The sequence below is a fragment of the Marmota marmota genome, unplaced genomic scaffold (genome assembly GCF_001458135.2).
Source record: "Marmota marmota marmota unplaced genomic scaffold, marMar, whole genome shotgun sequence".
In the NCBI taxonomy this organism is placed as follows: Eukaryota; Metazoa; Chordata; class Mammalia; order Rodentia; family Sciuridae; genus Marmota; species Marmota marmota.
The window spans coordinates 51,738,743-51,763,217 of NW_026000005.1; the positions used below are offsets into that span (position 1 = coordinate 51,738,743).

Consider the following 24,475-nt stretch of genomic DNA (forward strand, 5'->3'; position numbering starts at 1 on the left):
CCGGAAGTGATCGCGGCGCGCTGCTTCCGGCGGGCGGGGCGCTCTCCGGCCCGGGTCTCCGGAGGGCAGATTGGCCGCCGGGTTCGGGCCGAGGCGCGGCTGGTGCACCCATGGCGGAGGGCGGCGGCCCCGACGGGCGGGCAGGGCCGGGGCCCGCAGGTAGCGTGGGCGCGGGGCCGCCGGGGTTGGGTCCGGGCCTGCCAAGGCTTGCCGCCCGCCCCCAGGACCGGGCCCGGTAACGGCCGCCGCTGGTTGCGCGGCTTGCTGACCCGGCTGCGGAAAGGGCTCGGGGCCGGAGGCCGCGGCGCGCAGCCTGCGGCTCGCCAGGGACCCGGCACGTCCAGCGGCAGAGAGCCGCCGCCCCAGCGCTGGAGGGAAACCGCAGGAGAGGGTCCCTCTGTCCCCGGTGGGACCCCCTCGTCGGCACTGTCCGAGCTCCCGGGCGCCCGGTGCCTCACAGGTCCATCTGCTGGTTCCCGAGAGTTCCCGCCCAGAGAGCTGATCACCCTTCACTCGGGTGTGCAGAAGGCTCGGGAGAAGGCTGTGGATCGGCCTCCGTGCGCGTGGCCGTTCCGTCCCTCCCTGCTTCCCCCACGCGTTCGGCACCCTCCGCTGGGGGACTGCAGTGCGCAGAGGGGCCCGCCGTGGTCGGTGTGGACGGCCGCCCCGGGGACGGCCAGCACCTTGGGTCCAGAATGCCTCATGTGAGAGTGAGATACTGGAGTGGAGGGTTCAGTTGGAAAGAGGGCAGACCGCCAATTCCCAAGGTAGAGAGGGTCCTGGGAGGACAGGCCGGCCTTGCCCCTCACAGGGCCCCTTTTGCATCGTGTGCTGTACTGTTTTGTTAGTGTGTTAGAGGGAGGGGCGAGGTTTAAACGTTATCCCGGGGTGATTATGTGGTCACTGGAGTAGCTAATTAGAAAAATGTGAACGTGAAGTTGTCTTTGACTCTTGAACACAGGCAGATTCTGAAGCTGCAGTGAGCTGGGCCAGGGGGTGGTGTAAAAGGCCAAAAAAGGGAGGCCCCCAGGGCTTCATAAAGCCCTCCGTAGGTCTCCTGTTACAGTAGGTCTCCTGTTCACAGTCTTTGGTTGCCCTGCACCTGACTTCTTCCCACATCTGCTTTGAGCCTTTTCACCCAATGTTAATTGCACCTATGGGATACTTACAGCGGAGGAAGACCACTGAAGGAGGATGAGGTGGTGGCTTAAAGGGCTGTTCTGCTTGATGTCTGCCTGTTGATTTGCTGCAGGTCTGCTTATGGGATCAGAGTGAGAGAACGGTGTGTTTTTGAATCTTGCTGCTGCTTGTGGCCTCTGCTGATGGGTCGTCTAATCCTGGAGGGCAAAGATACTTACACCCCCATTGTACCTGTGACTGACTCTTGAATACAGAAGGTACTCCAGGGAGATGTGAGTTGCGTACAAAAGGCAGCTTCTTCAGGGAAGTGCTTGGTCACACACTAGGGTAATATGGCAGGGCAGGGACTTGAATCCAGGCAGTCTGAGTTTCTGCTCTCTGCTCACACACCTGTCTGTGCAGTTGTTGTTGCTGAACTCTTTTAAGTATTTTGGAGTTTCTTTTGGGCAATGGTGTATTTGGGCCAAGGTGTGAATGAAGACTCAGTTATATCCAAATAGGTATCTAGTTGAACAGGTACCTTTTGTTTAATACCCTTTTCCCTCCTCTCTGATTTTGATGCCCCTTTATCACAAATTAAGTTTTTTTATACTAATGTCTTTCGGGACAGTTGATTCCGTTTGATCTTTTTATTCTGATAAAATTCTGTCTGTTATCTAGTAGGGTGAGTCTTTTTTTCATTATTCTTACTAAAATGGTATTCTTCCTTATATTTATTTAATAAATAAGTATTCTTTAATATTATTTAATAAATAAATAAATGAATTTTAGAATATTTTGTCATATCTGATATTAAAACCCTAAAAAGATCAGTTAAACTTTATTTATTGGTTAAACTTTGTTTAAAATTTCTCTATTATTGAATCTTCTCATCCTGGTACATGGTATGATTTTTCTATTCAACCTAGTTTTCTTCATTGACTTTTAGTATATGGGGTTGGATTTATATTTATGTCATATATTTTAGTTTTCCTTTTTATTAGCGTGTAGCTCTGTAAGCAAAGTGCACTCATCTTAGGTTACTGTCTGAACCTGTCCACTTTCATTGATGTAATGGAATGATGTAACGGAGGCAGTCTAAATTCATTAAAAAAAAGAAAAAAGAGGCTTAGCTGGGCATGGTGGTGCACACTTGTAAGCCCAGCTACTTGGCAGCCTGAGGCAGGAGGATTACAATATCAAAGTCAGTCCCTCCAAATTACAAGACCATGTTTAAAAATAAAAAAGGGCTGGGGATATAGCTCAGTGATAAAGTGCCCCTGGGTTCAGTCATGAGTACTGCCAAGTACACACACACACACACACACACACACACACAGATTATTGATTTCATGGTCTTGGAAGTCTAAACAACATGGCCAAAGCTCTGATGAATGTACCCTGCCTCCTTTGTCTGCATCACCTCATGGCAAATAATGGCAAACATAATGGTGGACACTGTGATCACATCACCAAACCAGAAGCCAGCGACTGGGTAGGGCTAGGCTTAGGTTTTTACAACTCTCTGATGAGAACTAACCAGTGTCCCATGAGAAATACTCAGTCACTTCCAAAGGTACTCTCCCACTGACCTCCCACGAGCCACAGCTTTTCCAACACAGGAACCTCTGAGGGTACAGTAGCGTATGTGATGAGTCATGTTTATATAGACAGAGTAGCATGGTGTAGCATCTTCCTGTTGCAGGCCACAGCACCTGCTTAGTGCTAGGATATTGGCACATGAGTCTCTCTGTGATGGAGATGACTAAGGTTCTCCTTCATAGTTCCCTAGGTTTAATTTTAAGATATCCTTATATACTTAGGATAAATTAGAGTAATTACACACTAGATTTTTTCTAAATATATTTTTTTTAGTTGTCAATGGACATTTATTTATTTATATGTGGTGCCGAGGATCGAACCCAGTGCCTCATGCATTCCAGACAAGCGTGCTACCTGCTGAGCCACAGCCTCAGCCCCAAGATTTTTTTTTTGATACAGTAGTTTTTGTTTCGGTGTCGGGTTTCAATTAGCGACTAAAGGCTCAGGGGTTACTCCAGTTAAATTGGGCTAACTGGGCTGCACAAAATAACCACACAAGAGACACAAATACCTTTTTCTTTGGGGTCGCTGTGACAGCTCCTCTGACCTTAAGGGACTGCAGGAAGAGAGAGAGAGAGTACGTGCTGTCCCCTTTTATTGAGGAGAAGCTATTCCAATGAGGCAAGGGGTCAGGTTTCAGGGGGCTGAGTCTATCTTCATGATGTCCACTGTCAGCAGGTTGACTGACACCTGGGTAGGCCACACCCAAGGGCACAATAAGAGAAGGGGACACACACAAGGCACTTGTATGTGGAAGATTCCATCCTCAGCAGGGCAAGGGGTTATATTACAAAGGAACAGGTGAGTGTAGCTTCACCATGGGGCTGTAACAAGACACACCCATGATGAGACACTGACCCTCAAACCCAAGAAGTTTGGGGAAAGCTCTGCCACATTGCTTGATTGAGCGCCTCAGCACCCAGCCAGGGAGTGCGACTCAGTCATGTGTACGGTTGGTCTCCCACATTTTGGTTTGCTAATATTTTTATTTAGGATCTTGCTTCTGTATTCTGAAGTATGTTTGACCATTGGTTCTGTCATCTTTTTAAAGTTTGTTTTAAAAATTAGGTTTGGTGTCAGGAAGGTGCTAGTTTTATAAGGGAAGCTCTCTATAGTCTTTTCTGTGATTTATCTATTGAGAGTTTGAAAGCACCTGTGTAGCTGGAAGAGGCAGAGCTTAGTGCAGATGGTGCGTCTTTTTGGTTGGCCTTTCGATGTTTCCAGTGCTAACAGGTGCCCCTCTCTTCAGTGCAGGTCCTAATCTGAAGGAGTGGCTGAGGGAGCAGTTTTGTGACCATCCGTTGGAGCACTGTGAGGACACGAGGCTCCATGATGCAGCCTACGTGGGGGACCTCCAGACCCTCAGGAACCTGTTGCAAGAGGAGAACTATCGGAGGTGAGCATTGCTGCCCAGGCTGCTCCAGGTTCTCAGGCCCCTTTGGCTCTGCGTGGATCTGTGGTTCATGGTTTGCTTTGCAGACCAAGCCCCTGGTGCTTGGAGGAGCACATTCCAGCTTTTGAGGATGGAAGGAAAGGAGATTGCGGATGCATAATCAGAGTTGTTAAGAGGTGACTGAATAGTGGCAGGGATCTGAGTTCAAATGAAGCTCCATCATCGTCCTTTATATTTTTTGGCAGCTCCCAGCCTCTCTGGACATCAGTTTTCTCAGTGCTGTTCCTGATGGTGGCACTGTCACCTTCTTTAGTAGGCCTTGCCCTTCTGAGTGTCCTGTGCACCCACAGCCACCTTCCTCAGTTGGTTTCCTTTGGTGGTCTCTGGCCTGCAGTTGTCTGCTGTGGGCCACTGTCTTCACCCCAAAGATGTGGGGTTCCTCCATGTTGTTCCCCTGCCTGTAACTTCTTGTCTCTTGATTTGCTGTTACTCACCAAAGTCCTGCCTTTTTGTCTCCCTGTGTAGGTCAGTGGGGGGGCACCCAGCCTGCCTTCTCTCTGGAGTGTTCCTGGTTGCTTTGTATGTCTGGGACTGGAGTCCCAAGTACATTTTAAACTCAAAACCCCTCTGTGTTGTTTCTGGGTTTCAGCATCCACTTTAGAACTAGGTGGCAGTGATTTGATGGAAGTGCCTGTGTACTGGAACCAGTGCTGCTGCTTTCTGTTGATGGTTCCTAAGAAAACCGTTGCGAATAGTCCAGGAAGATATTCCTTTCTCTTTGTCCTTCCATTATCCTAGCATTACTTCATGACAGCAGATATCAGTATTAAAAAAAAAATCTACCCATGTTTTAACTTACTTAATGTGAAGGACTCCCTGTCCCCGCTCAGTTAATCTTGCGGATGTGATGGTGGAGTGAAGGAGGTCCCTCCAGGTGTCTCATGTTGCTTTTCTGTGTATTTCCCTCCTTTTTTCTTAGATTCAGCGAAACTCTTATAATATTTTTCTTTTTCTTTCTTTGGTAATGAGTTCTGGACTTGATTGGCTTATCCAAGCTGGTACTTAGCTGAAGGGCTGGTTTGGGGACATGCTGCCTACCACAGGTGCCTGGTTCAGTGCTCTGGGTTCCTGAGCTTTGTTCTGCATTCTCTTGTGAGCTAAAGGTGAAAAACTGCGTCTCTGTTGCTGACCTGGGGGGGTCAGTGGAGGCCTTAGTAGTGTCGTCTGATGGTTGCACTTCTGAGAGCTAAGTCTGGACAGTTTCCTACGGCTGACAAGGGCTACATTCCCTGTGCCATCACAGTGACTCCTCAGTCACTGATTTATTGGTCACCTAGGCCTGGTGATAATGGCAAGGCCCAGACAGAGCCCCAGTCTCAGCCTTCACAGCATGTGACTGGTGAGAGGAGCTCAGATCCCTGAACTGGCTTCCCACTGAGGGTCCTGTCCATGCTGTGCTGTCTGGTGCCTTTTTTTCTCCTTTGTAGAGGAAAGTGCTTTGGGTCAGGAAATCTAAGAACTAGGACTCTTAACTTCTAATGCTGATCATTCCGCCTGAGCCCCGGTTCCTCATCTCCAGAATGGGATCTCAGTACCTGCCCTGCCCTTCCCTGCCCATCTCTGCCCATTGCAGCCCAGCCCAGCCCTCACAGGGTCAAGACTCACAGAAGACAAGTGGAGGCATTGTTAAACCTGAGGGATTTAACAGTGAGTGATTGGTCCCCTTGGGCAGCCTCTGTGTCACATTGTCATTGTGAGAGGGCAGAACAGCCGGTCTTTCCTGGGGGCATCTCTCACAATTCCCTGTGTTCCCCTGTAGCCGCATCAACGAAAAGTCTGTCTGGTGCTGTGGCTGGCTCCCCTGCACGCCATTGAGAATTGCTGCCACCGCAGGTCATGGGAACTGTGTGGACTTCCTTATCCGAAAGGGAGCCGAGGTGGACCTGGTAGATGTAAAGGGGCAGACCGCCCTATATGTGGCTGTGGTGAATGGGCACCTGGAGAGTGCCCAGATCCTTCTCGAAGCTGGTGCTGACCCCAACGGAAGCCGGCACCACCGCAGCACCCCTGTCTACCATGCCTCTCGAGTGGGCAGAGCTGACATACTGAAGGCCCTCATCAGGTCAGTACTGGGGTGCTCAGGCCTGCTGCCGGGCACACGGCCACGTCCTTGCCGCTCCTGCAGCCCCCACTGTCACTCTCCTTGCTTTCTGTATTAGTTTTTCCCTCTTTAAAATTAGACTTGCCACTCATGTATTTGGCTAGTATTTTAATAAGGCTACTTCTTAGCTTTATCAGTTTTCTTATGTTTCTGCTTAATGATTCATTTTTATATACTTTTTAGTCTTTATTTTTCCCTTAAGATTTTGCGATGAATGATTTTTCATTTTTTTCTTGATTAATAATGTAAACATTTATTTATTTACCTTTTTTTATAGCCTTTGCCACGTCCTCTAAACTTCCTTTTTTCATTGTTAAATTGCTGAAATTATTATTTTTTAAATAATTGAAGTTGATTTCCTCTTTGATCTAGAGTTATAGAGGAGAAAGTATAATATCACTTTCTAATTTTATTGTAGTGTGCTCAGGTAATGTGGACCCTATAGTTCACATTATTTATTAAAGTCAGGCTACATTGTTGTGGATGCTTGGGCAAAGCACATGACCATGGGTGTTTTATTCACATCGTACGTTTGGTAGCCTAAATTATTCTGTTTAGAATCCCTCCTTTTTTTTTTAACATTTAAAAAAAAAAATTTTGTGTGTGTGTGGTTGTAGATGGACAGAATACCTTTATTTTATTTGTTTTATTTTTATGTTGTGCTGAGGGTCGAACCCAGTGCCTCACACATGCTAGGCAAGCGCTCTGCCACTGAGCCATAGCCACAGCCCTACATTTTTTTTTCTTAATTGTAAGATCTGCCAGAAATTTAGAGAAGTTTGTTAGTCTCTAATCAACTGTTGTGACTTTTGTCAGTTTCCCCTTGTGTTTTGCTTTGAATAATTTTGATGTTTCCTGAACTCATAAAATTATTACTTATAATTTGTTATCCAAATGAACACTACTCATTTTTATTTAAGCTCATTTACATAGCATTATATAATATTTAGTTTTAATCTTGAATTTAACTAGCTGTGTGTGATCATATAGAGTTATTTGAATTCTGGAATTCTGTTTTCTGATGTAGTTAATATCATTGTCATAGCTGATGTTAGCATCTATTCTGTTGTCTGCTTTTTAAATTATTTCCTTTATTTGATATCTCGTATGTTTTTTTGCTTTGTTTTGTGACAGGGTCATGCTAAGTTGCTGAGGCTGGCCTTGAACTCACCATCCTCCTGCCTCAGCTTCCCAAGTAGCTGGGATCAGAGACATGTGTCAGTGTCTTTTGTTCTATGATAGTGTTTTCTTTGCTTTCCCATCCACTATTTTAAGGTTTTCATTTATAGTGGAAGCAACATCACCGTGTGGGCTTGTTGGTCTGGGTGCTTGTCCTCAGGCCTGTGTTGCCTGAAAGCATCACTTTGGCTTCTGGAGAAAGTTCTTTTGGATGTTTGGAGTGGTGCTGACGAGACAGAGAATAAAACGTGATTGTTGGTGGATTGCTGGCCAGGCATTTCTGTAAGGGAAATCTGCTCCTCCATCTCCTGCACGCTGGGCATCCTCGTCGTGTCTTCCTTTGTATTGACCTTTCCTGTTTCAGTGAAGTACTCAGGTGAAGACATGGCTTTTGAAACATCCCAGGACTGTCTGGGGCCAGTGAAGGCTCGAGGAAACAGGTGCTGTGCTAGCGGTCTGAGGCTGCTCGTGGTGAGTCCAGAGTTGGGTATCACATCTTGGGCAGGAGGCCTGCAGAAGTGAGGCTGTGTGCCTGTCACCTCCTATCAGATTGCACGATTTCAGTTGGTCACATTATTGCCGGTGATCACTTTAATGTGGTGTCTGTCAGATTTCTTAATAAAAATTCTTCTTCTCTTTGTAATTAGTGTTTTGTAGAGGCACTTGGCCCCCGTACAGATATGTATATGTGTCTCGCCTGTGCCTCATCTCAGAAGTTTGTTTACTTATTAGTGTAGACTCGTGGTTTCTTAGATTGTCAAGTGAGCTCCTGTGCAGTGTTACTGTTATTTATTTTGATGCTCAAATTGTCTCATGTTTGGCCACTATTAGCTGCTTCAAGCCAGCTCTGTATCCTTTGGACATGTCCTGCCTTTCTTTGGGCAGTTTCTTTTTCAGGTAATGACATATTCAAGTCTCATCTTACAGTTGGCCCCAGTCAGTCTTGCATTCTCTTTCTCTAAGGACTCAGTCATCTGTTGTAGGGCTGTGTTATGCTGCCCCGCTGGCCAGCTGTGCTCTCTCTCCTAGGGTCTTGCAATGGAAGCTGACGCCAGGCATGGTCTGGGCTAACCGAGCGAGCGTTTAGTGTGTCTGAAAAGAACGTCCTTCCTGTGGGGCAGGACGTGATAGCACCAGCTAGATGGTCAGTGGGGCTCATCGGTTTCTTTTTACTTTGAATTTTTAGGGATTGTTTTTTATTTAATTTTGTTTCACTACGCAAAATATTTACAAGGTTCAGATCAAATCTATGAAACAGTTATGTTTTAAAAAGTGTAACTTCTAATCTTGTCTTCTTTGTCCTGTTTTCTCCCTCCCTTATAGGTAACCGTTTACAAAATTCTGCGGTTTATCCTTTCATTGTCACCAATAAGCAGACATATATGTGTGAGTGTGTGCTACACACCGCACACTGTGACCATCCTGCTTTTCTCCCTTACTCGTGCGCTCTGGAGGCCATCCCAGAGCAGTGCGGTTCCTCCTTACTTGTCACAGCAGAGCCCTGCTGCTTTCAGATGAGCCACAGTTCAGCCAGTCCCTGCTGATGGGCATGAGGGAGCTTTCCTGTCCTCAGCTACAAAAGGTGGTGCGTCAGTGAATCTCCTCGCTTGTGTATCTTTTCATAGTTTTGCAAATGTGTCTTGGGAATCTAGATCCCAAGAAGTGTAATGGATGGGTCAAGGGATAAATGCATGTGTGATTTTGGTAGCAATTGACAGTTTCCCTTCCATAGAGATTGTTCCATTTTATATTGCCCCAGCAGTGGGTGACCTTAAACTGGTCAGTACATTTTTGAATTTTCTCCCAATGTGAGAGGCAAGAAGTGGTATTGTGGCATAGTTTTTAATTTGCATTTCTTTTCTGACTGAGGATGAGCATTTTTTCATGGGACTAAGAGCCATTTATAAATGTCCATATCTTCAGCTTGTTTTTTCATAGCGCTGTTGATTTTTGCCATTTAGAAGATTTTTATGTGTTAAAGGTATTAACCCTTTATAGCATTTTCCCAATTTTTAATTTTTTTGTTTTATTTATTTTGTGCTGTTTTTTTTCTATGTAAGAAAGTTTTTTGGTTGTTAATTTTGTGTAGCCATAAGGCAGGTTTTACCCAGAGGTTTTTTTTCCTGATTTCTACATGGTTTCATATTTTTTGTATTTTTAATTCTGATTGATTTGAATTTATCCTGGTGCAAGTCCATTTGTCCCCTACTTATTTGAGGTACTACCTAACCATAGCCTGCATTTCTGTATGCAGTTTGGTCCATTTCTGGGTTTTCTGTGAGATTCTGTGGTTCTGTTGGCTTGTCCACGTGCCTTTGTTTTGTAGGCCTTTATAGCAGTCTGTGCTTGAGGTAGGGCTGCCTCCCCTGCAGTGACTTTTTCATCTTGTTTTATCTTCCAATTGCATAATCAGTTTATATGGCTCCAAGGATGCCATTTGTATTTGCTTATATTTGTAACCAGCTTAGTTTAGGAAAGGTATTTTCACTTAACAAACAAACACAGGGAAAAGTGATATTACAACGTTGCTTATGTGGCATGTCTCTGTTCTCTGAGGCCTGGTTCTGTCACTTTAGTTAGTGTTTTACATTTTCCTCATGCAAACTTTGAACATTTATTAAGTTTATGCTTAGTTTTGTCATTTTGACATTTACTTTGCTAGCACAGAGGACGTCTTCTCTTCCCTTTCATCTTTCACTTGGTTTTGTGTGTATGCACAAAGGCAGTGTGTAGGCCTTTGTGGAGACTGGTCACAACCGTGAGTGGGAGGCATTTTTGTCTCACTCGTCTGGTTCTTTCCTTGGCCCCAGTGTACTGTTGGACCTTTAGTACCAGTGCACAGAGGCGGCCAGCACCTGGAAGTCTGTACACAACTTCTGACTCATGGGTGGAGGAAATATATTTCATCACTCGAAGGAAATCCTAAGTGTTGAGTTTTGTCACAGGTACCTCCTTACCTTTGTATCTGTGGAGATAGAGGATTTTCTCCTTAGTTCTGTTAATAGGATGGATTGTGTTGTTAACGGAGTCTCTAATGTTGGAACTAGCCTTACATTCTTGGGATGACCCCAGGAGGTCATAGTATATTGCTTTCTTAATTATTTTCTTTGCTAATATCTTACTGAAAAATTGTAGCTTGGTACTTGTAAATGAAGCTAGTTGGTAGTTTTTCTTTGTATATGTCCTTTGTCATGTTTGGGGATTATTGTGCTGATTTCATAAGATGAATTTGGAAGTTTTCCTTCTTTTTCTTCACTCTGAAGTAGGTTAAGTGGTCTTGGAATTCCTAGATCTGTAAAGATCAGAAGGACTTCCCACAGGAGTTTTTTGGGTGAGTGGTATCCACATTTTTACTTACTGCCTTATCTTGCTGGAAGGAATAAGCTTTAGTTGTCCCTTGGCATCTGTGGAGATTGGTTCCAGGATATTTTAAGACCCTGGAGGACACTCATCTGAGGATGCTGAATCCCTCCTAGAGAACGATATTTGAGCAGAACCTATGCACATCCTCCTGTAGACTGTCAGTCATCTCTAGATCACTTAAGGTACATAATGTAACGGAAGTGCTATGTGAATAGTTATCTTGCTGTATTATTTAGGGAATAATGAAAAGAAAATGACCGTTCATGTTCATTACAATTTTTTTTTCCAAAGGTTTTGATCCGCAGTTGGTTGAATGCTCAAATGCAGGGCCTGCTTATGTGGAGGGGTGGCCACATTTGTGATCTCCGGAGCCTCCTTGGCTCTCGTTGTCACTGTGTTAAAGCCTTCCTCCTCGGGTGACTGGGGCAGTCTTTGTGGACTGGTTAGTCCACTGTAAGCCTGATTTTCCTCTCCCCTGTAGGTATGGGGCTGACGTCGATGTCAACCATCACCTGACTCCTGACACCCAACCCCCCTTCTCCAGGCGGCTCACCTCCCTGGTGGTCTGCCCCCTGTACATCAGTGCGGCCTACCACAACTTGCAGTGCTTCAGGCTGCTTCTGCAGGCCGGGGCCAACCCCGACTTCAATTGCAATGGTCCTGTCAACACCCAGGAGTTCTACAGGGGCTCCCCTGGGTGTGTCATGGATGCCGTCCTGCGTCATGGCTGTGAGGCAGCCTTCGTGAGCCTGCTGGTGGAATTTGGAGCCGACCTGAACCTGGTGAAGTGGGACTCATTGGGCCCAGAGTCGAGGGGCAGAAGGAAGGTGGACCCCGAGGCCTTGCAGATCTTTAAGGAGGCCAGAAGTAAGTGGTCAGAGTGTTCTGATGAATAGTTTGGTGGGATTGATTGAATGAGCAAGAGGTAATAATTAAAAATAAAACAAAACAGACCCAATTAAGCACTTGGCCAAGATCCTCAGTTGGGACGAGCAGTTTTCCAGAATGGCTGTTCAGATTAGTCTCTTCTGTGATTCTTAAACACCATGAGCGGATAACAGAAAATCTATGAAAGTGCATGTATGTTTTCAACATATTTAGAATTATCCTCTCTTTACCCCTTTGCTCTGCTTTGTGGCCACAGATTGTTAGTCATTGATTTCTTTTTCACGTGGCTTTAAAAAGAGCAAACCTGTAAGCCCATTTTCTAGGGTTCCTCACATCCCTTTCTTTAGCTGCACTCAATAGCATTAGTTTGAATGATGTGATAAGTAATTTTTGTTAGAATAAAGTGTGTAGTTTGCTCATTTTTGAAGGAAAGGTTTTGCTAAATGAATAAGTTGATGACAGGGAGTTTGGAATTGATCAGTGAGCCTGCTGGTGCACTTGGCCTCAGTAGCTCTCTGTGGGCCTCAGAAGCTGACCTTGTTGTCCTCTGACCTCCAGGCTGCGTGCCCCTTCCCCATTCCTGCCTGGATGCCCAGTGTCCAATAATGACTTCTTTTCAGCTCTTTACCTTTTGTTGTTGAATTCACATAGGTTGGTTCATTGCTGTGTGCTCTTGTTCAGCTCTTCCAAAATTAGTTGACTGGTGAGGCTGGGAACTGTGCTGATTGAATTCAGATACGTGTTCTTGAGTGTCACTTGTTACCCTCTTCACCAACCCAGGCAGGAACTTGGCTATGCCTTTTTGACCCAGAGCAGATGGTCAGCCTGCTCCCCTCATGAATCCTCAGTTCTTGGCCCTCAACTCCCTTGGAGCATCTGAGACTCCCAATAGTGAGGGTCAGTTGCTTGCATCTGCCTTCAGTGGGCAGCTCTTATTTTGTCTAGGGTTTTAAATGTAGTAGAGAGAGGAGGTGCTGTTACAGTGAGCAGATGCCCCTGGTTAAGAGGCTGTGGAGATGGAAGGAGCAGATAAGACCCTGCTCCCAGGGCTGGCCTGGGCATTAGTGTGGCTCTGTCAGTCACAGCCAGCCTTTGGCTTCCACAGTGGGGACAGGAATTTATCTTCCCTGATCTCCGTTTCTTCCCACAACTCTCCAGGCATTCCAAGGACCTTGCTGAGTTTGTGCCGGGTGGCCGTGAGAAGAGCTCTTGGCAAACACCGACTTCATCTGATTCCCTCGCTGCCCCTGCCAGACCCCATTAAAAAGTTTCTACTTTATGAGTAGAAGATGCAGGTGATCTGAGGGAGAGCCACCGCTGATGCCTGCATCTTGTGAACCATCCTATGCTGCCGATCGCTGGTGAAGAGACGGCCTGTTCTCATGGACTGTAATTCCATCTCAGGTGCTGGGGCCACGGAACAAACAGTCCTTGGGTCATTGTCAGCCGAGAGGCTCATACAAAACTTAATTTTGTTCTTCCTAAATACTTCTGTTTTGGATTTTTGCAGTTGTATGTTAATAAAATGGGCCATGAAGTGTGTGCAGGTGTGGGTGAGACTGGAGGCCTGCTGATAGCCCCAGTAGGGAAGACTCCTAGCACTTTCCAGAACTGTGCTTTTATTTATTTTTCTACTTTGCAATTTAATTATTCTATTAAAACCTTATATCTAAATGAAATGGAGTTTTGGTAAAAAAAAAAAAAAAATTAAGTAGGGAACAGAAATGCAGTTCATGAACTTGCTAGTTTGTTTTCCCTGCTTCTGGGGTCGGTGTGTGCATTCGACATACCCCCACTTCCTACCACTCTCATGCTCTTTTTGTGAGTTGCCTTCATTCAAGGATGGTTTCCTGGCTGCGCAGGCTGTCAGTGTTATCTGGGTGTGGTGGTCACGGTGCACGACTTGTTCTCATACCTCCTGTACCTCGCCTCCTGCCAATGGTGTCAGGAGCTTTCTGCCTTTTCACTTTAGGAAGCTTCCAGACTGTGACTGATTTAAGGAGGCCCACAGAGAACGAACCAGCCAGGATATGGCAGCCTACTTTTAGATGGGGACCATCCTAACAGCTGTCACTGCCAGTTATAATGAGAAACACCTGAGGCGCTGTCTCCAGTCCCTGGATGGTTCCAGGCATTCAGTTGCTGGTGTCCAGTGGACAACACATCTGGTGTTGGTTGACTGCCCTTCACTTTCTGGGCCTAGCGGCTTTGGTAGCTGTGTCTAGAGTCTAAGGCAGGGGAGAGGAGTGAGGCCAGAAGTCTTTCCCACTTGTCCAGAGCTGGCAGTTGTGGAGAGATGACTCTCACTGCAGGTATCTGTGGCTGTGTGGGTGGGGCTTGCTTCCTCCCTCAAGGCTGTGCAGCCAGGAGTGAAGGTCACTGGCAGGTGGGCCAGGGTCTGTGGCCTCAGAGCATTTCCTAGTGAAATGTTATTTAGCCAGTTGAAGCCTCTGAGGACTATTGTCAGGATTTGTGGTGATTCTAAACTTCCTAAGTGTTTAGAATTTCTGCCACGTGAAAATCTAACTTGTCAAAATTGATGATATGTTAATAATTCTTAGCATCATCATGTGTTTTAGCCAACCAGGCAGGTGACATATGGCCTTTATGTTCTAGAGCCTAAGGATGGAATTGTACCTCTTTAGGTGTCATGGGTGGGCTCCCTGCCAGAGCACTGGGCACCTTGTGTGGACTCATGCAGCTCTGAGGGAGAAGCCAGCAGGTGATTCAGAGAGAAAAGCCAGTCCTGGGCGTTTGCCCAGCTGTCGGAATGTGGTGGCCTGGATTCCTGAGCCCTGAGATTTGGCTCCATGCTGCCCCTGGGAGGGACTTGGGCTCAGGTCCGACTGAGTAAGAGAGACCTTTCCTAAGAGAGGAGAGAAGGGTAGGTGGGGGCCGCCATAGCTGGAGCGATGTGCTGCGTGGGCTCCAGCCCAGGAGAGAGTCAGGTGTGTTCTGTGAGGCACTCAAGGTAGGACTAGGCCCAGAGTTGGATGGCTTGGGCAGGAGCTTTAGTGAGTTAGGGGCGGTTATGTGGACTTCTGAGCCTCCTGCATATATACCACCCATCCTGCAGGGGTCTCTTGTCACTGGAGATGGGCTGGCTATTGTTTGTCACCTTGGTAGAGTTGAAAGTGCTTTCTGGAGTGAGCAGTTCACTGATGCCACTTGGAGCCCTTTCCTGATTTCCTGGTGAGGTTTCCCGCTTCTGCCCTTTGGCTCAGTGGGAGAGAAGCTGCAGGTGAGGTGTACCGAGGCTCTTCACACACTGAGGGGCTGTGTTCTCAGACTGAAGAGCAGCGCCCAGAGTGCTGTCTGTGCAGGAGTGCCTTGCTTCTGGTTACTGAACTGTCTCCCATGGTCTCGAGAAGAATGGAACCAACAGATCATCCATTTGGGCCAGGGAGGTAATGTGTCTGGGGAGAGAATGAATGAGCCAGGATAGTGGCCCACTCCTGGTCTTCCCCTGGCATGGGTTGTACCCCAGCTGGTCTGCAGGTGGCCAGGGTTGTAGCCTGTTTTTCTGGTACTCAGGATTGAACCAGGGGTATGTTAATACCACTGAGCTACATCCCTGGCCCTTTTTATTTTTTATTTTGAGATAGGGTCTAAGTTGCTTAGGGGTCTGCTATGCTGAGGCTGGCCTCCAACTTGTAATCCTTTTGCTTCAGCCTCCTGGATTGCTGGGATTACAGGTGTGTGCATCCTGCCTGGCTAGGGTCACTGCTGGGAGCCATTAGCCAAGTAGGTTATGACAATTTCCTTGCCAGCGTACCCCATGTTGCTTAGTGGAAGGACTCGTGGAAATAGGACATTTTGCAGTGACATTGCATGTAGGTGACCTTGCTCAAGGACCAGGGCGGTTCCAGGTTTAGGGTGTTCCCAGTTTAGGATAATCGGGTTTAGGGCGTTCCTGGTTTAGGATTATTCCTGCTGGGAATAGGGCGTATCCTGCTGCCTGAGTTCCCCTTGGGTCATTGCTCTTCATTTGCAGAGGACATATTCAGCTTTCCCTTTGCCAATTTTTGTTTTGGAATCCCAACAACTTTGAGGTTCATCCTTTTGTTTGAGCCTTCATAGCTGCCAAACCTGGATCTGAGAATAGTGTTGGTAAACAACAAAGGTCATCTTCCCTGTTTTAGTGAGACTCACTTTACTAAAACTCTCTTTCTCTTTTGTTTTTAAGGATAGATTATAGGATAGGAAAGACTAGCTCCCTCCACCTGAGCACTTTATGAAGTCATGCTTCTAAGCCCTGGGACACTACATCCCACATCATGAGGAAATATGGAGCTGGTGAGGTGCTGCCCGCCTGGCCCAGTGCAGGAGAGCGGCTAACGCACTGGAGGGATGAGCCTGAATGTTGTCCTCAGCCTTCCTCGGGCAGCTGCGGGCCACTAAATTGCACCCCAAGTTGTGGGTGCTGTGAGCATGGGGTGGCAGGTAGTATCGTACCTCTGAGAATTCAGCTTTGGAATCCTGGATAAGGGTTTTAGATGTATTTCCAAAAACCCATCAGTGTCTCATGTTGTTTGACTTTTCATTTTTGCCTGTGTTATTTATATAGCTATTTAAGTCTTGTTCCAGAAAAGACTTAAATAGCTATATTTAAGTGATGCTTGTGTTTTGGTGTTTGTTTTGATGTTTGGTAATAGAGTGTCCCTGTTAAATAGGTCACTAGCAGTTTCTAACAGGACTTGTGTTTCTGTCATCAGGCTTAAGTACCATAAATTTAAGTTTTTCCTCTTTTTCCATGAATTGATCCTTCAAATAAAAAATTTGTGAAAGAGAAATTTACAGCAGTCATGGGCTTGCCTAGGGGAGGGACCTGCCCAAGAGCTGCTCCGGCCTGGGCTCTGTGGCTGTCCACGTGGCTGTGGGCGGGCGGGCCCTGTGTGTAGTGAGCGCTCGCTCCATCAGGTGTGAGAACAGCTGCTGCGCCTCTCCCAGGCTGCACGTGAGTCGCTGTTGTCAGGACTGCTGTCCCTCCTCATATTGGATGTGCCTTGAGGCAGTGACAATGCTGGGAGAACCTGTGACTGGGAGGCCCAAGCTTGACCTAGAGCTGCAACAGGGGAAGCTGGAGTCGCATGGCCCACAGTGTGACCCTGGGCTGCGAGGGCTCTGTGCAGGGGAGCAGGATGAATACACATTGATTCAACTGACAGGATTGTCTTAGATTCTGAAATCATGTCTTTTCTACTAGGAGGGTAAAATGTCCTTTTATAAAATGAAGATGGCAGAGTGCAGTATATTTGCTTTTTAAAATGCTTTTGGTCATGGAGCAAAACGTTAGCTGCCCTTCGTGAATCGTCTTTGCAGCCTGAAGCTTGGGGCCTTCAGAGCTGCAGCGAGTGTGTATCTCCATCAGAGCTCCTGGGTCTGCAGTAGCCTGCCCTCTGGTAAAGGGTGTCGCAATGTTCCTGCTGCCTTCGGCCTAAGGATGAGACCTGAGATCCCCCATGGGCTTGAGAAGTGCAGATACTCTGTGCTAAGCCTCTGGCCACCGGAACCCTGAGAGACACAGGAAGTGGTGTGGACGTCTAAGGGTAGACTGCCCCCTCCCTCAGGCCCTGGGAGCCTGTGGTACCACTGGATGCTCATGATGATGCCAAGTGTGGCTCGGTGACCTTACAGGCTCTGGCTTCTGCCTCCTGCCTGCCTACCCACCCACCCACCAGGCACTCAGCAGCCAGTGCTGACTTCTAGGAGTTTAGATTCTGTGCCAGTGCAGATTGCTCTCCTGGAAGTACCTCTTCCCACTGGCCCTCCTTTCTCTCCCTGCTCACTGGAGCCTCACTCCCTCCTCCCATTCATTCTGACTCCCTCTGTGCAGTAAAGTAACTGATATGCACGCATGGACAGAGGGACTCGTGTCCTGCTGCAGAATTCCACAGTGACGTGTGTCCATTCCAGACTGTCAGTGGGAGGAGCGAGTGGGGTGGCAGGAGGGACTTCCATTGCCTTACTGTGTGTTGCTCAGGGTCTTTTCTTCCTTAAGTTGCTTTATTTCAAGGTCCCTGTATACCAGGTAATGTGCACATGTGCATTAGTCTTGTTTGAATGTGATGTTTGTGATCACAGCTCTCTACATACAGGATGACATTTTGCAGCTGTAGTTTAGTCTGCTCTGCCCTGGGGTGTCTGCACATCTCCCACTGCCTGTGTTGGGTGTGACAGGCCCTGAGCCTCTGCCTGGGACATGCTGGAGAGATGCTCCCACCAACCCTGTTGCACTTTCTGCTTTGGTGGTGAACATGAATTTTTCTGCAGTGGCTGGAACCACGGCAGTTTTTGCTCTTGTGCCTAGTTAAGAGCTTTCAAAAGTACGATGGAGGGCTAGGGGTGTGGTACAGTGCTTGCCTGGCATGCATGAGGCCCTGGGTTCCATCCCCAGTTCCCTGTCCCCAAAATGGTATGATGGACATTTTTGGTGTGTTATTATAACTTTAATAAATGCTTTCCCCTTCTGATTCCCCGCAAATGCCTTAATTTTCTGGCCCGTATCTCACTGGGTGGAAGCGTTGGCCATGGGAAAGTGTTGGTATGTGCAGGTCCAGAAAGGGCTCTGAACAGCTTGCCATGCCTGCGGGGAGGGCTGTGAAACAGGTGCGCCCAGGGTCCAGGGAGGTATCAGATTTTGTGTGTAGGTTTGAACTGCCTGACACCTGGTGGGACTCGGGGGCTGAGGCTTCTGCTTTAGAGGTGTTCGCAGCCTGCAGCTTTCCAGCCCGTGCGGCCCTGCAGTGTACTGTGGGGTGGGCGAGGGAGACCTGGCGAGAGTGTGGCTGCTGGCCCTGTTGTTCTGAAGAGAGATGAGTCTTGTCCGTGTGTTGGGGGTGAGGGTGTGGAGATTTGGGATGAACCCCAGAGTGAATCAACTGAATAAAAAAAGGTTTGTGTGGACCCTCAGTGGCTCCTTGGTGTGCTTTCTTCCTTTTGGGGGAGGGGAGGGGTACCAGGGATTGAACTCAGGGCCACCTGACCACTGAGCCACATCCCAGCCCTATTTTGTAGTTTATTTAGAGATAGGGTCTCACTGAGTTGCTCAGTGCTTTGCTGTTGCTGAGACTGGTTTTGAACTCACAATCCTCCTGCCTCAGCCTCCTGAGCTGCTGGAATTATAGTTGTGCACCACTGTGGCCGGCTCTTCGAGTATCTTCTGTTTCTGCCACTTCCTCAAGCTGAGCCTTGCTCACCCTCCCAGTCTTTAGACTGAGAGGAAGGCTTCTGTCACACACGGCCTCAGTCCCTCTCTGCCTCACCAGGTTTGTGGTAGTTACTTTCCATTCACCGTTGGTTCTCTCTGTCTGTAACACCAAGACTTTTAGTTTTGGGATGGACACTTGGATTCCCAGAGTTCTGGCAGCATTTCCCAGCCACCTGTGTGGCTAAACATGGCCATTTTTCATAGCTGCTTCTTGAAATCCCATGGAAATAACTCAATTTTTTTTTAAAGCATAAATTTACTATGATGTCTTCAAATAGCAACCAAATTAGGACCTCCTTAAGAAAATAGATGAGTGGCAGCTGACTTAGAAACCCCGAGGAAACGGCGCATGAGAATCCGACATCCCGGGAACTGGCCGTCCCGGGCATCTTGGGAAGGGGTGGAGGAAGGGTTGACGGGCAGCCTTTGGAGAAGCAGCGGCCTCCTGCCTCTCCAGCTGGACAGCTGTGCCCCCTCTAGCTTGGAGGACACGGACGTGCCCTGCTGGTCTTTACCTCGTGAAGACCTCAGGCAGGGCGGGAAGCAGAGGTGCCTCCTCTGGGGACTCTCTTCAGCCTCAGAGGAGAGACCGAAGATCTGCTGTGGCCAACACAGTGGACTCCAGCAAATGCCTGGAGAGGACCAAGACGTCAGTGTCCACGTTACCAGGTGCAGCAGGGCTGAGAGTCAGAAGGAAGCACTGTGCCGGCATGTCATCGCGGGGTTTCAGAATACTGGGCGATTTCTGGAGAGAATGAACAGTACACAGAACCAGTACCGGGATTCGGAATAGCCGAGGAGTTCCTGAATGCCACGCAGAGATAGAGAAATGTGGACCTTACCTCCAGATTTCTGAAGGGAGCTGGTTCCCAGGTAGATGAAGTCATGTTGAGAGACTTGTGGGGTCTTTGGAAGTTTACATTCCACACACCCTTTCCTAGGAGATTACTAGAGGATACGCTCCACCAAACCAAGAGAGTAAACCAAGGAAGGAGAAGTCGTGGCCCCGGGAGAGGCGAGGCCCGGGGTGGGGACAGCTGGTCCGTTAGATGTTAGCTCCAGAGAGGTGGTCTAGAGGACGCCTGCTGCCCCTGTGTGCACTGAGCAGAGATTTGGGCAGATTTGGGGTGGAAATGCTGACAGGATCTCGGGAATCCAAGGAACATCAGGAAAACAGTGGGGCAAGAAGGAGAGGAAAAGTGAACCGAAGGAAGCCAGGACCAGCCGTGACGAGTGTGGTCCTGACACTAGGGGGGGGGACACGAGAACCCTGACCCGAGGGAACGGACAGGCAGGTGGGAGGAGGAGCCCGGAAGATGTCTGAGTGGAAGGAGGCAGCTGAGGGCCTGCCGGGCGGAAGGGGACAGCAGGCGGGAGTGGAGCCCCAGATGGACAGCAGAGGGCAGCCAGAAGCCCTGGAGTTGCTTCTTTCCAAGGGAAATGGACTTTGGAGAGACTCATCAGGCAAAAGACACAGGCATATACCGCTTGTGAGGGTGAATGCGGAAATCCAGAAGGAATGGGAGAATTCCTAGGAACATGCAACTTACCAGAACTAACAACGCGGTCTGTGACCATGGCAGCTGCTGCTCCGTAGGAGGTGCATTTAGTCCTTGCACAGGCAGCTTGGCGTGTCCCCTGTAAGAGGAGCTGAAGCCCTGGCCCCAGGCGGAGCAGTGTGCACTGTGATGCAGAAGGCCACGTGCCCCTGCCAGGAGAGGGCTGCTGGGGTTTGGAGGTGGCCTGTGGCCCCAAGGCCTGGTGAGAGGTGTCTGGGTCGGGGCTGGGCTCTGTCCTCTGTCTCTGGGAGTGAGCAAAAGCAGGCGTCACGAAGCCAGGCTGCCTGGGTTCCGCCTCTCCTGCAGGGCTCACTTGCCCTTCGCTTTCCACCATGAGTTGAGGCAGCATGTTGCCCCTCAGACGCAGCTGCCCAGCCTCGGGCTTCCCATCCTCCGGAACCACGAGCCACATTGACTTTAAACACCCGGGCTCAGGTGTACTGTTAGAGCCACAGAAAACAGTGACAGAGTTCGGCTGCTGTGTCCTGTGAGATGAGTGCACAGCAGTTCTCAGGACTTCCAGGCCTGGGGCCTCCACAGCCCCTCCCACTGTCCCAGCAGATTATCTACAGGTTTTTACAGCTTGCAGCCTGCTCCAGGGTGGGGACTGATGGGGTTCCTTTGGGTCAGCGGTTCATATTGGGGGGCCAAAAATGGTGCCCAGGAAACTGATTGCTGGGGTGGGAGGGGGCAAGAAATTCCTTGGGATGCTGCCTGTAGGGGATGGTGGTGAACTTCCTGAGGGTGCCGGCTGCATCAGGCTGGCCTCCCCAGGAATGCTGTGCAGCTGCCTGTGGGGGGGCAGGTGGTGGGAAAGATGAACTCTGGTGAGACGAGTGCTGCTGGGTGTCCCACATCCTGGCCAGGAGCCAAGGTGGTGGAGGAAGGAGGGCCCAGTGGGACCCAGAGGACAGACTCTTCCCAGGCCCTGTCCAGCGCCCTCCACTGTCAGCTCTTCAGCGGTGCCTGCTGGCCCGCTGTGTCCCAGTGGCAGGCCCAGCGGCCCTGGAGGTGGAGCTGGGGGCTGGAGAGGCTCCTGCCCTGGGCTCACTGGAGGCAGTGTGCAGGACTCTAGCTCAAGGGCACTCGGCCTCACTCTCAGTCACAGGGTCTCAGCCTGGGCATGGAGTTAGGCCCAGGGAATGGGGCAGAGGCTGTCACCACTCACCACTCACATTGTGACTCTGCTCAGGTTTTTGGCTCCCAAACGTAGTCTTTTTTTTCCCTTTTCTCTTTGGTCAGTTAGTGATCTTGTTTCTAGGCATACTGCGTCCAATTAGCCATCGCCAAAGAACCCTGTGGACCAAGGTGTCTTGGTTTCCGGCGGCATGAGTCTGCTGTTCTCCCTTGGCACGTGTCTCTCCCTGCCTTTGGTGGCCATCTGTCCACGGGCATCGGCTCCTCCAGAGTCCCCCTCACAGCAGCACCTCCATCACACGCCTGCGTGCCCGAGGGCAGCCCCACGTGCTTCACTCCTGCTGTTCCAGGGTTGGGGGTTGCTGCTGGCCCCTGCAGTGTGTTGGGGTGAGCGTGCATCACTTGTCACACACATGCACCCAGGCATTCCTTTCTCCCTGGGCCTGTGCGGTCTGTCTTCCATGCTGGGGAAACTGATCGAGTCATCTTTTAGTTCAACAGTCATTGAAGCAATCAAAGTAGCTGCACGAGCTGCCCCAGCTGCCCCAGCTGCCCACCCCCTCCCCAGAGCATTACACCTGGCTCTCCAGGCGTGGCCTGCTCTAGAGCCGGTCCAGCTGCCTTGTCTAACATCCTGGGAGTCTACTGCCAAGCGTTTCCCATGTGTTTACTGATACATGTTAGAAAGGCTCCTTCATTTTCTGGGTTTATAAGCTGTTATTGGGCATAGTGTCTCCTCATCCCTCTGGACCCTGTTGTGATTTGGCCCTAATCACAAGTCTAGTGGCAACAAGGCTGGTTGTGGGTATGGAGAATGAGTGTCCCTTTCCAGGCCTCTACCCCTGATGAGGCCACCCCTGGGTTTTCAAAGGGATCCTAGTCTTCCGTGACAGGGTAACAGTGCAGGTCAGACTGGTTCTAGCAGTGGAGGCTCAGAGGGACGAGCGGGAATAAGACTGTCAGTTTCATCTGGGTCCAACCCAGTCTCCACTCAGCTTCCAGATCCCGTCCCCGTCAGGGCCTTGGCTTTCCTGTGAGATGCTGGTGAGACCGTTGTGCAGCCAATGTGGTTAAATTGGTTTTCAGAGACACTGGCCCTATGACAGGGACAGCTACTTTAGTGCTGTTGCTGCACTTCTCGCCCCGGCCCTGACGTGTGCTGAGAGTTTGTTCACAGACCTGCAGCAAGGAGAGGTACTCAGAAGATGCCCTACACACCGAAGTCCCGGTGTCCTCATTCCAGCTGTCACAAGCCCTGTCCAGCACCAGATGCAGCCCCAAGGCACTTGCCCTGGTTGGCGCTGCACAGCCTGCTGAAGGAGATGGCTCCATTAATTCTGATGTTGCCCGAGTGCTTAGTTCTGAATAGCAGCATCCCCTTTCTCCTCACAGAAGAGAGCACAAGGGATTGGTTCCCAATGTCTTCTCTGGCTGCTCCAAGTACCAGTTCTGTGCCAGTCAGGGCCAGTCCAGAGGGCAGCAGCCACACAATCACATGAGCAAGGCAGGTATGATGTGCAGTGTGTTAATTTTCCAGGGTTTATCTTATGTGTAGAGGGAGTTCTAAATACCCCAAAGGACAGTACCCAAGGACGGGGCACCAGAGGCGTCCGTGCTTGCTGGTCAGGACCAGTGGGCAAGGACTGGCAAGCTAGTGGAGGAGGCAGGCTCTTCCCCCAAACCTGCACACAGGTGCCACTGACTGTGCTGGGGAAGGTGAGCCCCGCTGGTGTGCAGCACTCCAGCCAAATTAGAAGGAAATGGGAATGAGGGGGTCACGGCAGGCCAGAGCCAGGAAGAGGAGCTGCCCTCCTCCAGCATCCCTCTGGCGCCCTCTGCTGGCTGAGTCTAATGTGCGGCTGGTGGGGAGGCAGTGCTCCGGACCACAGCCCAGCTACCAAGGTGGAGTGAGAGCCTCAGAGGGCAGTGTACTGGCAGCTGGCGAAACCCAAGAAGGACAAGGGGAGAAAAGGAACAGCACTGGCCAATAACATCTGCATAAACGCAAAATCCCAAAGAAGACGCAGCACACAGCGTACACTGCAATAGGCCCCTTGGGCTGTGCGTCAGTGTCAGCTGACTCCCACCAGAATTTGTGCTCCCCTTGCAGTGTGGCCTGGTCTCTGGGAAGCACTGTGTTGTTGCCAAGCAATGGAACGCTCCTTTTAGGTCCAGGATTTTAGAAGAAAGCACCTGTCCCCTCAGGGTCTCTGTCCCTTCTTGCCACTTGGATGTGGATGATGACAAGTTCCCACAGCTGGTCGAGTTAGGAAGTGGGAGGATGGCCACGTGAGGAGAGCTTGCCCACCAGGCGCCCCGGCTTGCACCTTACACAGTGGCACGCTTCTCACTTTGTTAGCTAGCATCTGTCCCTGTGGGGTCAGCCTGTATTATGCCCACTGTGCCCATTTTAAACTCTGCCTGCTCCTGTGTCCTCCTCCCCTCTGCAGGGAGGGTCTTTGGTACAGTTCTACACACACTTGTGCATCAGAAACTGTCTCAGAGTCAATTAGAACCCACATGCAGTGGGCAGGTAAGCCTGCTACCCCGATTGCACCTCCTTCAATGGCACCATCTAGATGCCTCCCTTGCCTGGCCTTTGTCCTGAACCTGAACCCTAGGTTCATCGTGCCGAGATTTGCAGCAGGCTCTGAGCCTGGTGTTTGAGACAAGTTCTGGCTCAACCTCTCACTCCCTGGCCTGTGAGGCCTCGGGCTGCCTGCACAACCTCCCCATGGGTTAGTTGTTTCATTTATAAAACGGAGGACGGGAGAGTACCCATCTAGTAGCATTCTTAAGAAAATTGGTGGGGCAAGCAGGTAAGGGCTTTCTAGGTCCTCCTCCTGTGTCCTCCTAGGTGCCTG

The 24,475-nt window shown here is 49.4% G+C and overlaps 1 protein-coding gene across 2 annotated transcripts; it reads left to right on the top strand.

Moving 5' to 3' along the window:
* Positions 1 to 8: 8 nt before the first annotated feature.
* Asb1 (ankyrin repeat and SOCS box containing 1) lies at positions 9 to 18,617 on the top strand. Of its 2 annotated transcripts, XM_015481662.2 has the most exons (5): positions 9 to 159; positions 3,976 to 4,117; positions 5,934 to 6,236; positions 11,299 to 11,684; positions 12,864 to 18,617. In XM_015481662.2, the coding sequence occupies exons 1-5, from the start codon at positions 111 to 113 to the stop codon at positions 12,989 to 12,991; spliced, it is 1,008 nt and encodes a 335-aa protein (XP_015337148.1). In that variant the 5' UTR covers positions 9 to 110; the 3' UTR covers positions 12,992 to 18,617. The 2 variants fall into 2 exon arrangements, with proteins under 2 accessions (XP_015337148.1, XP_048664826.1); XM_048808869.1 differs by lacking the exon at positions 5,934 to 6,236.
* The last annotated feature ends 5,858 nt before the right edge of the window (positions 18,618 to 24,475 follow it).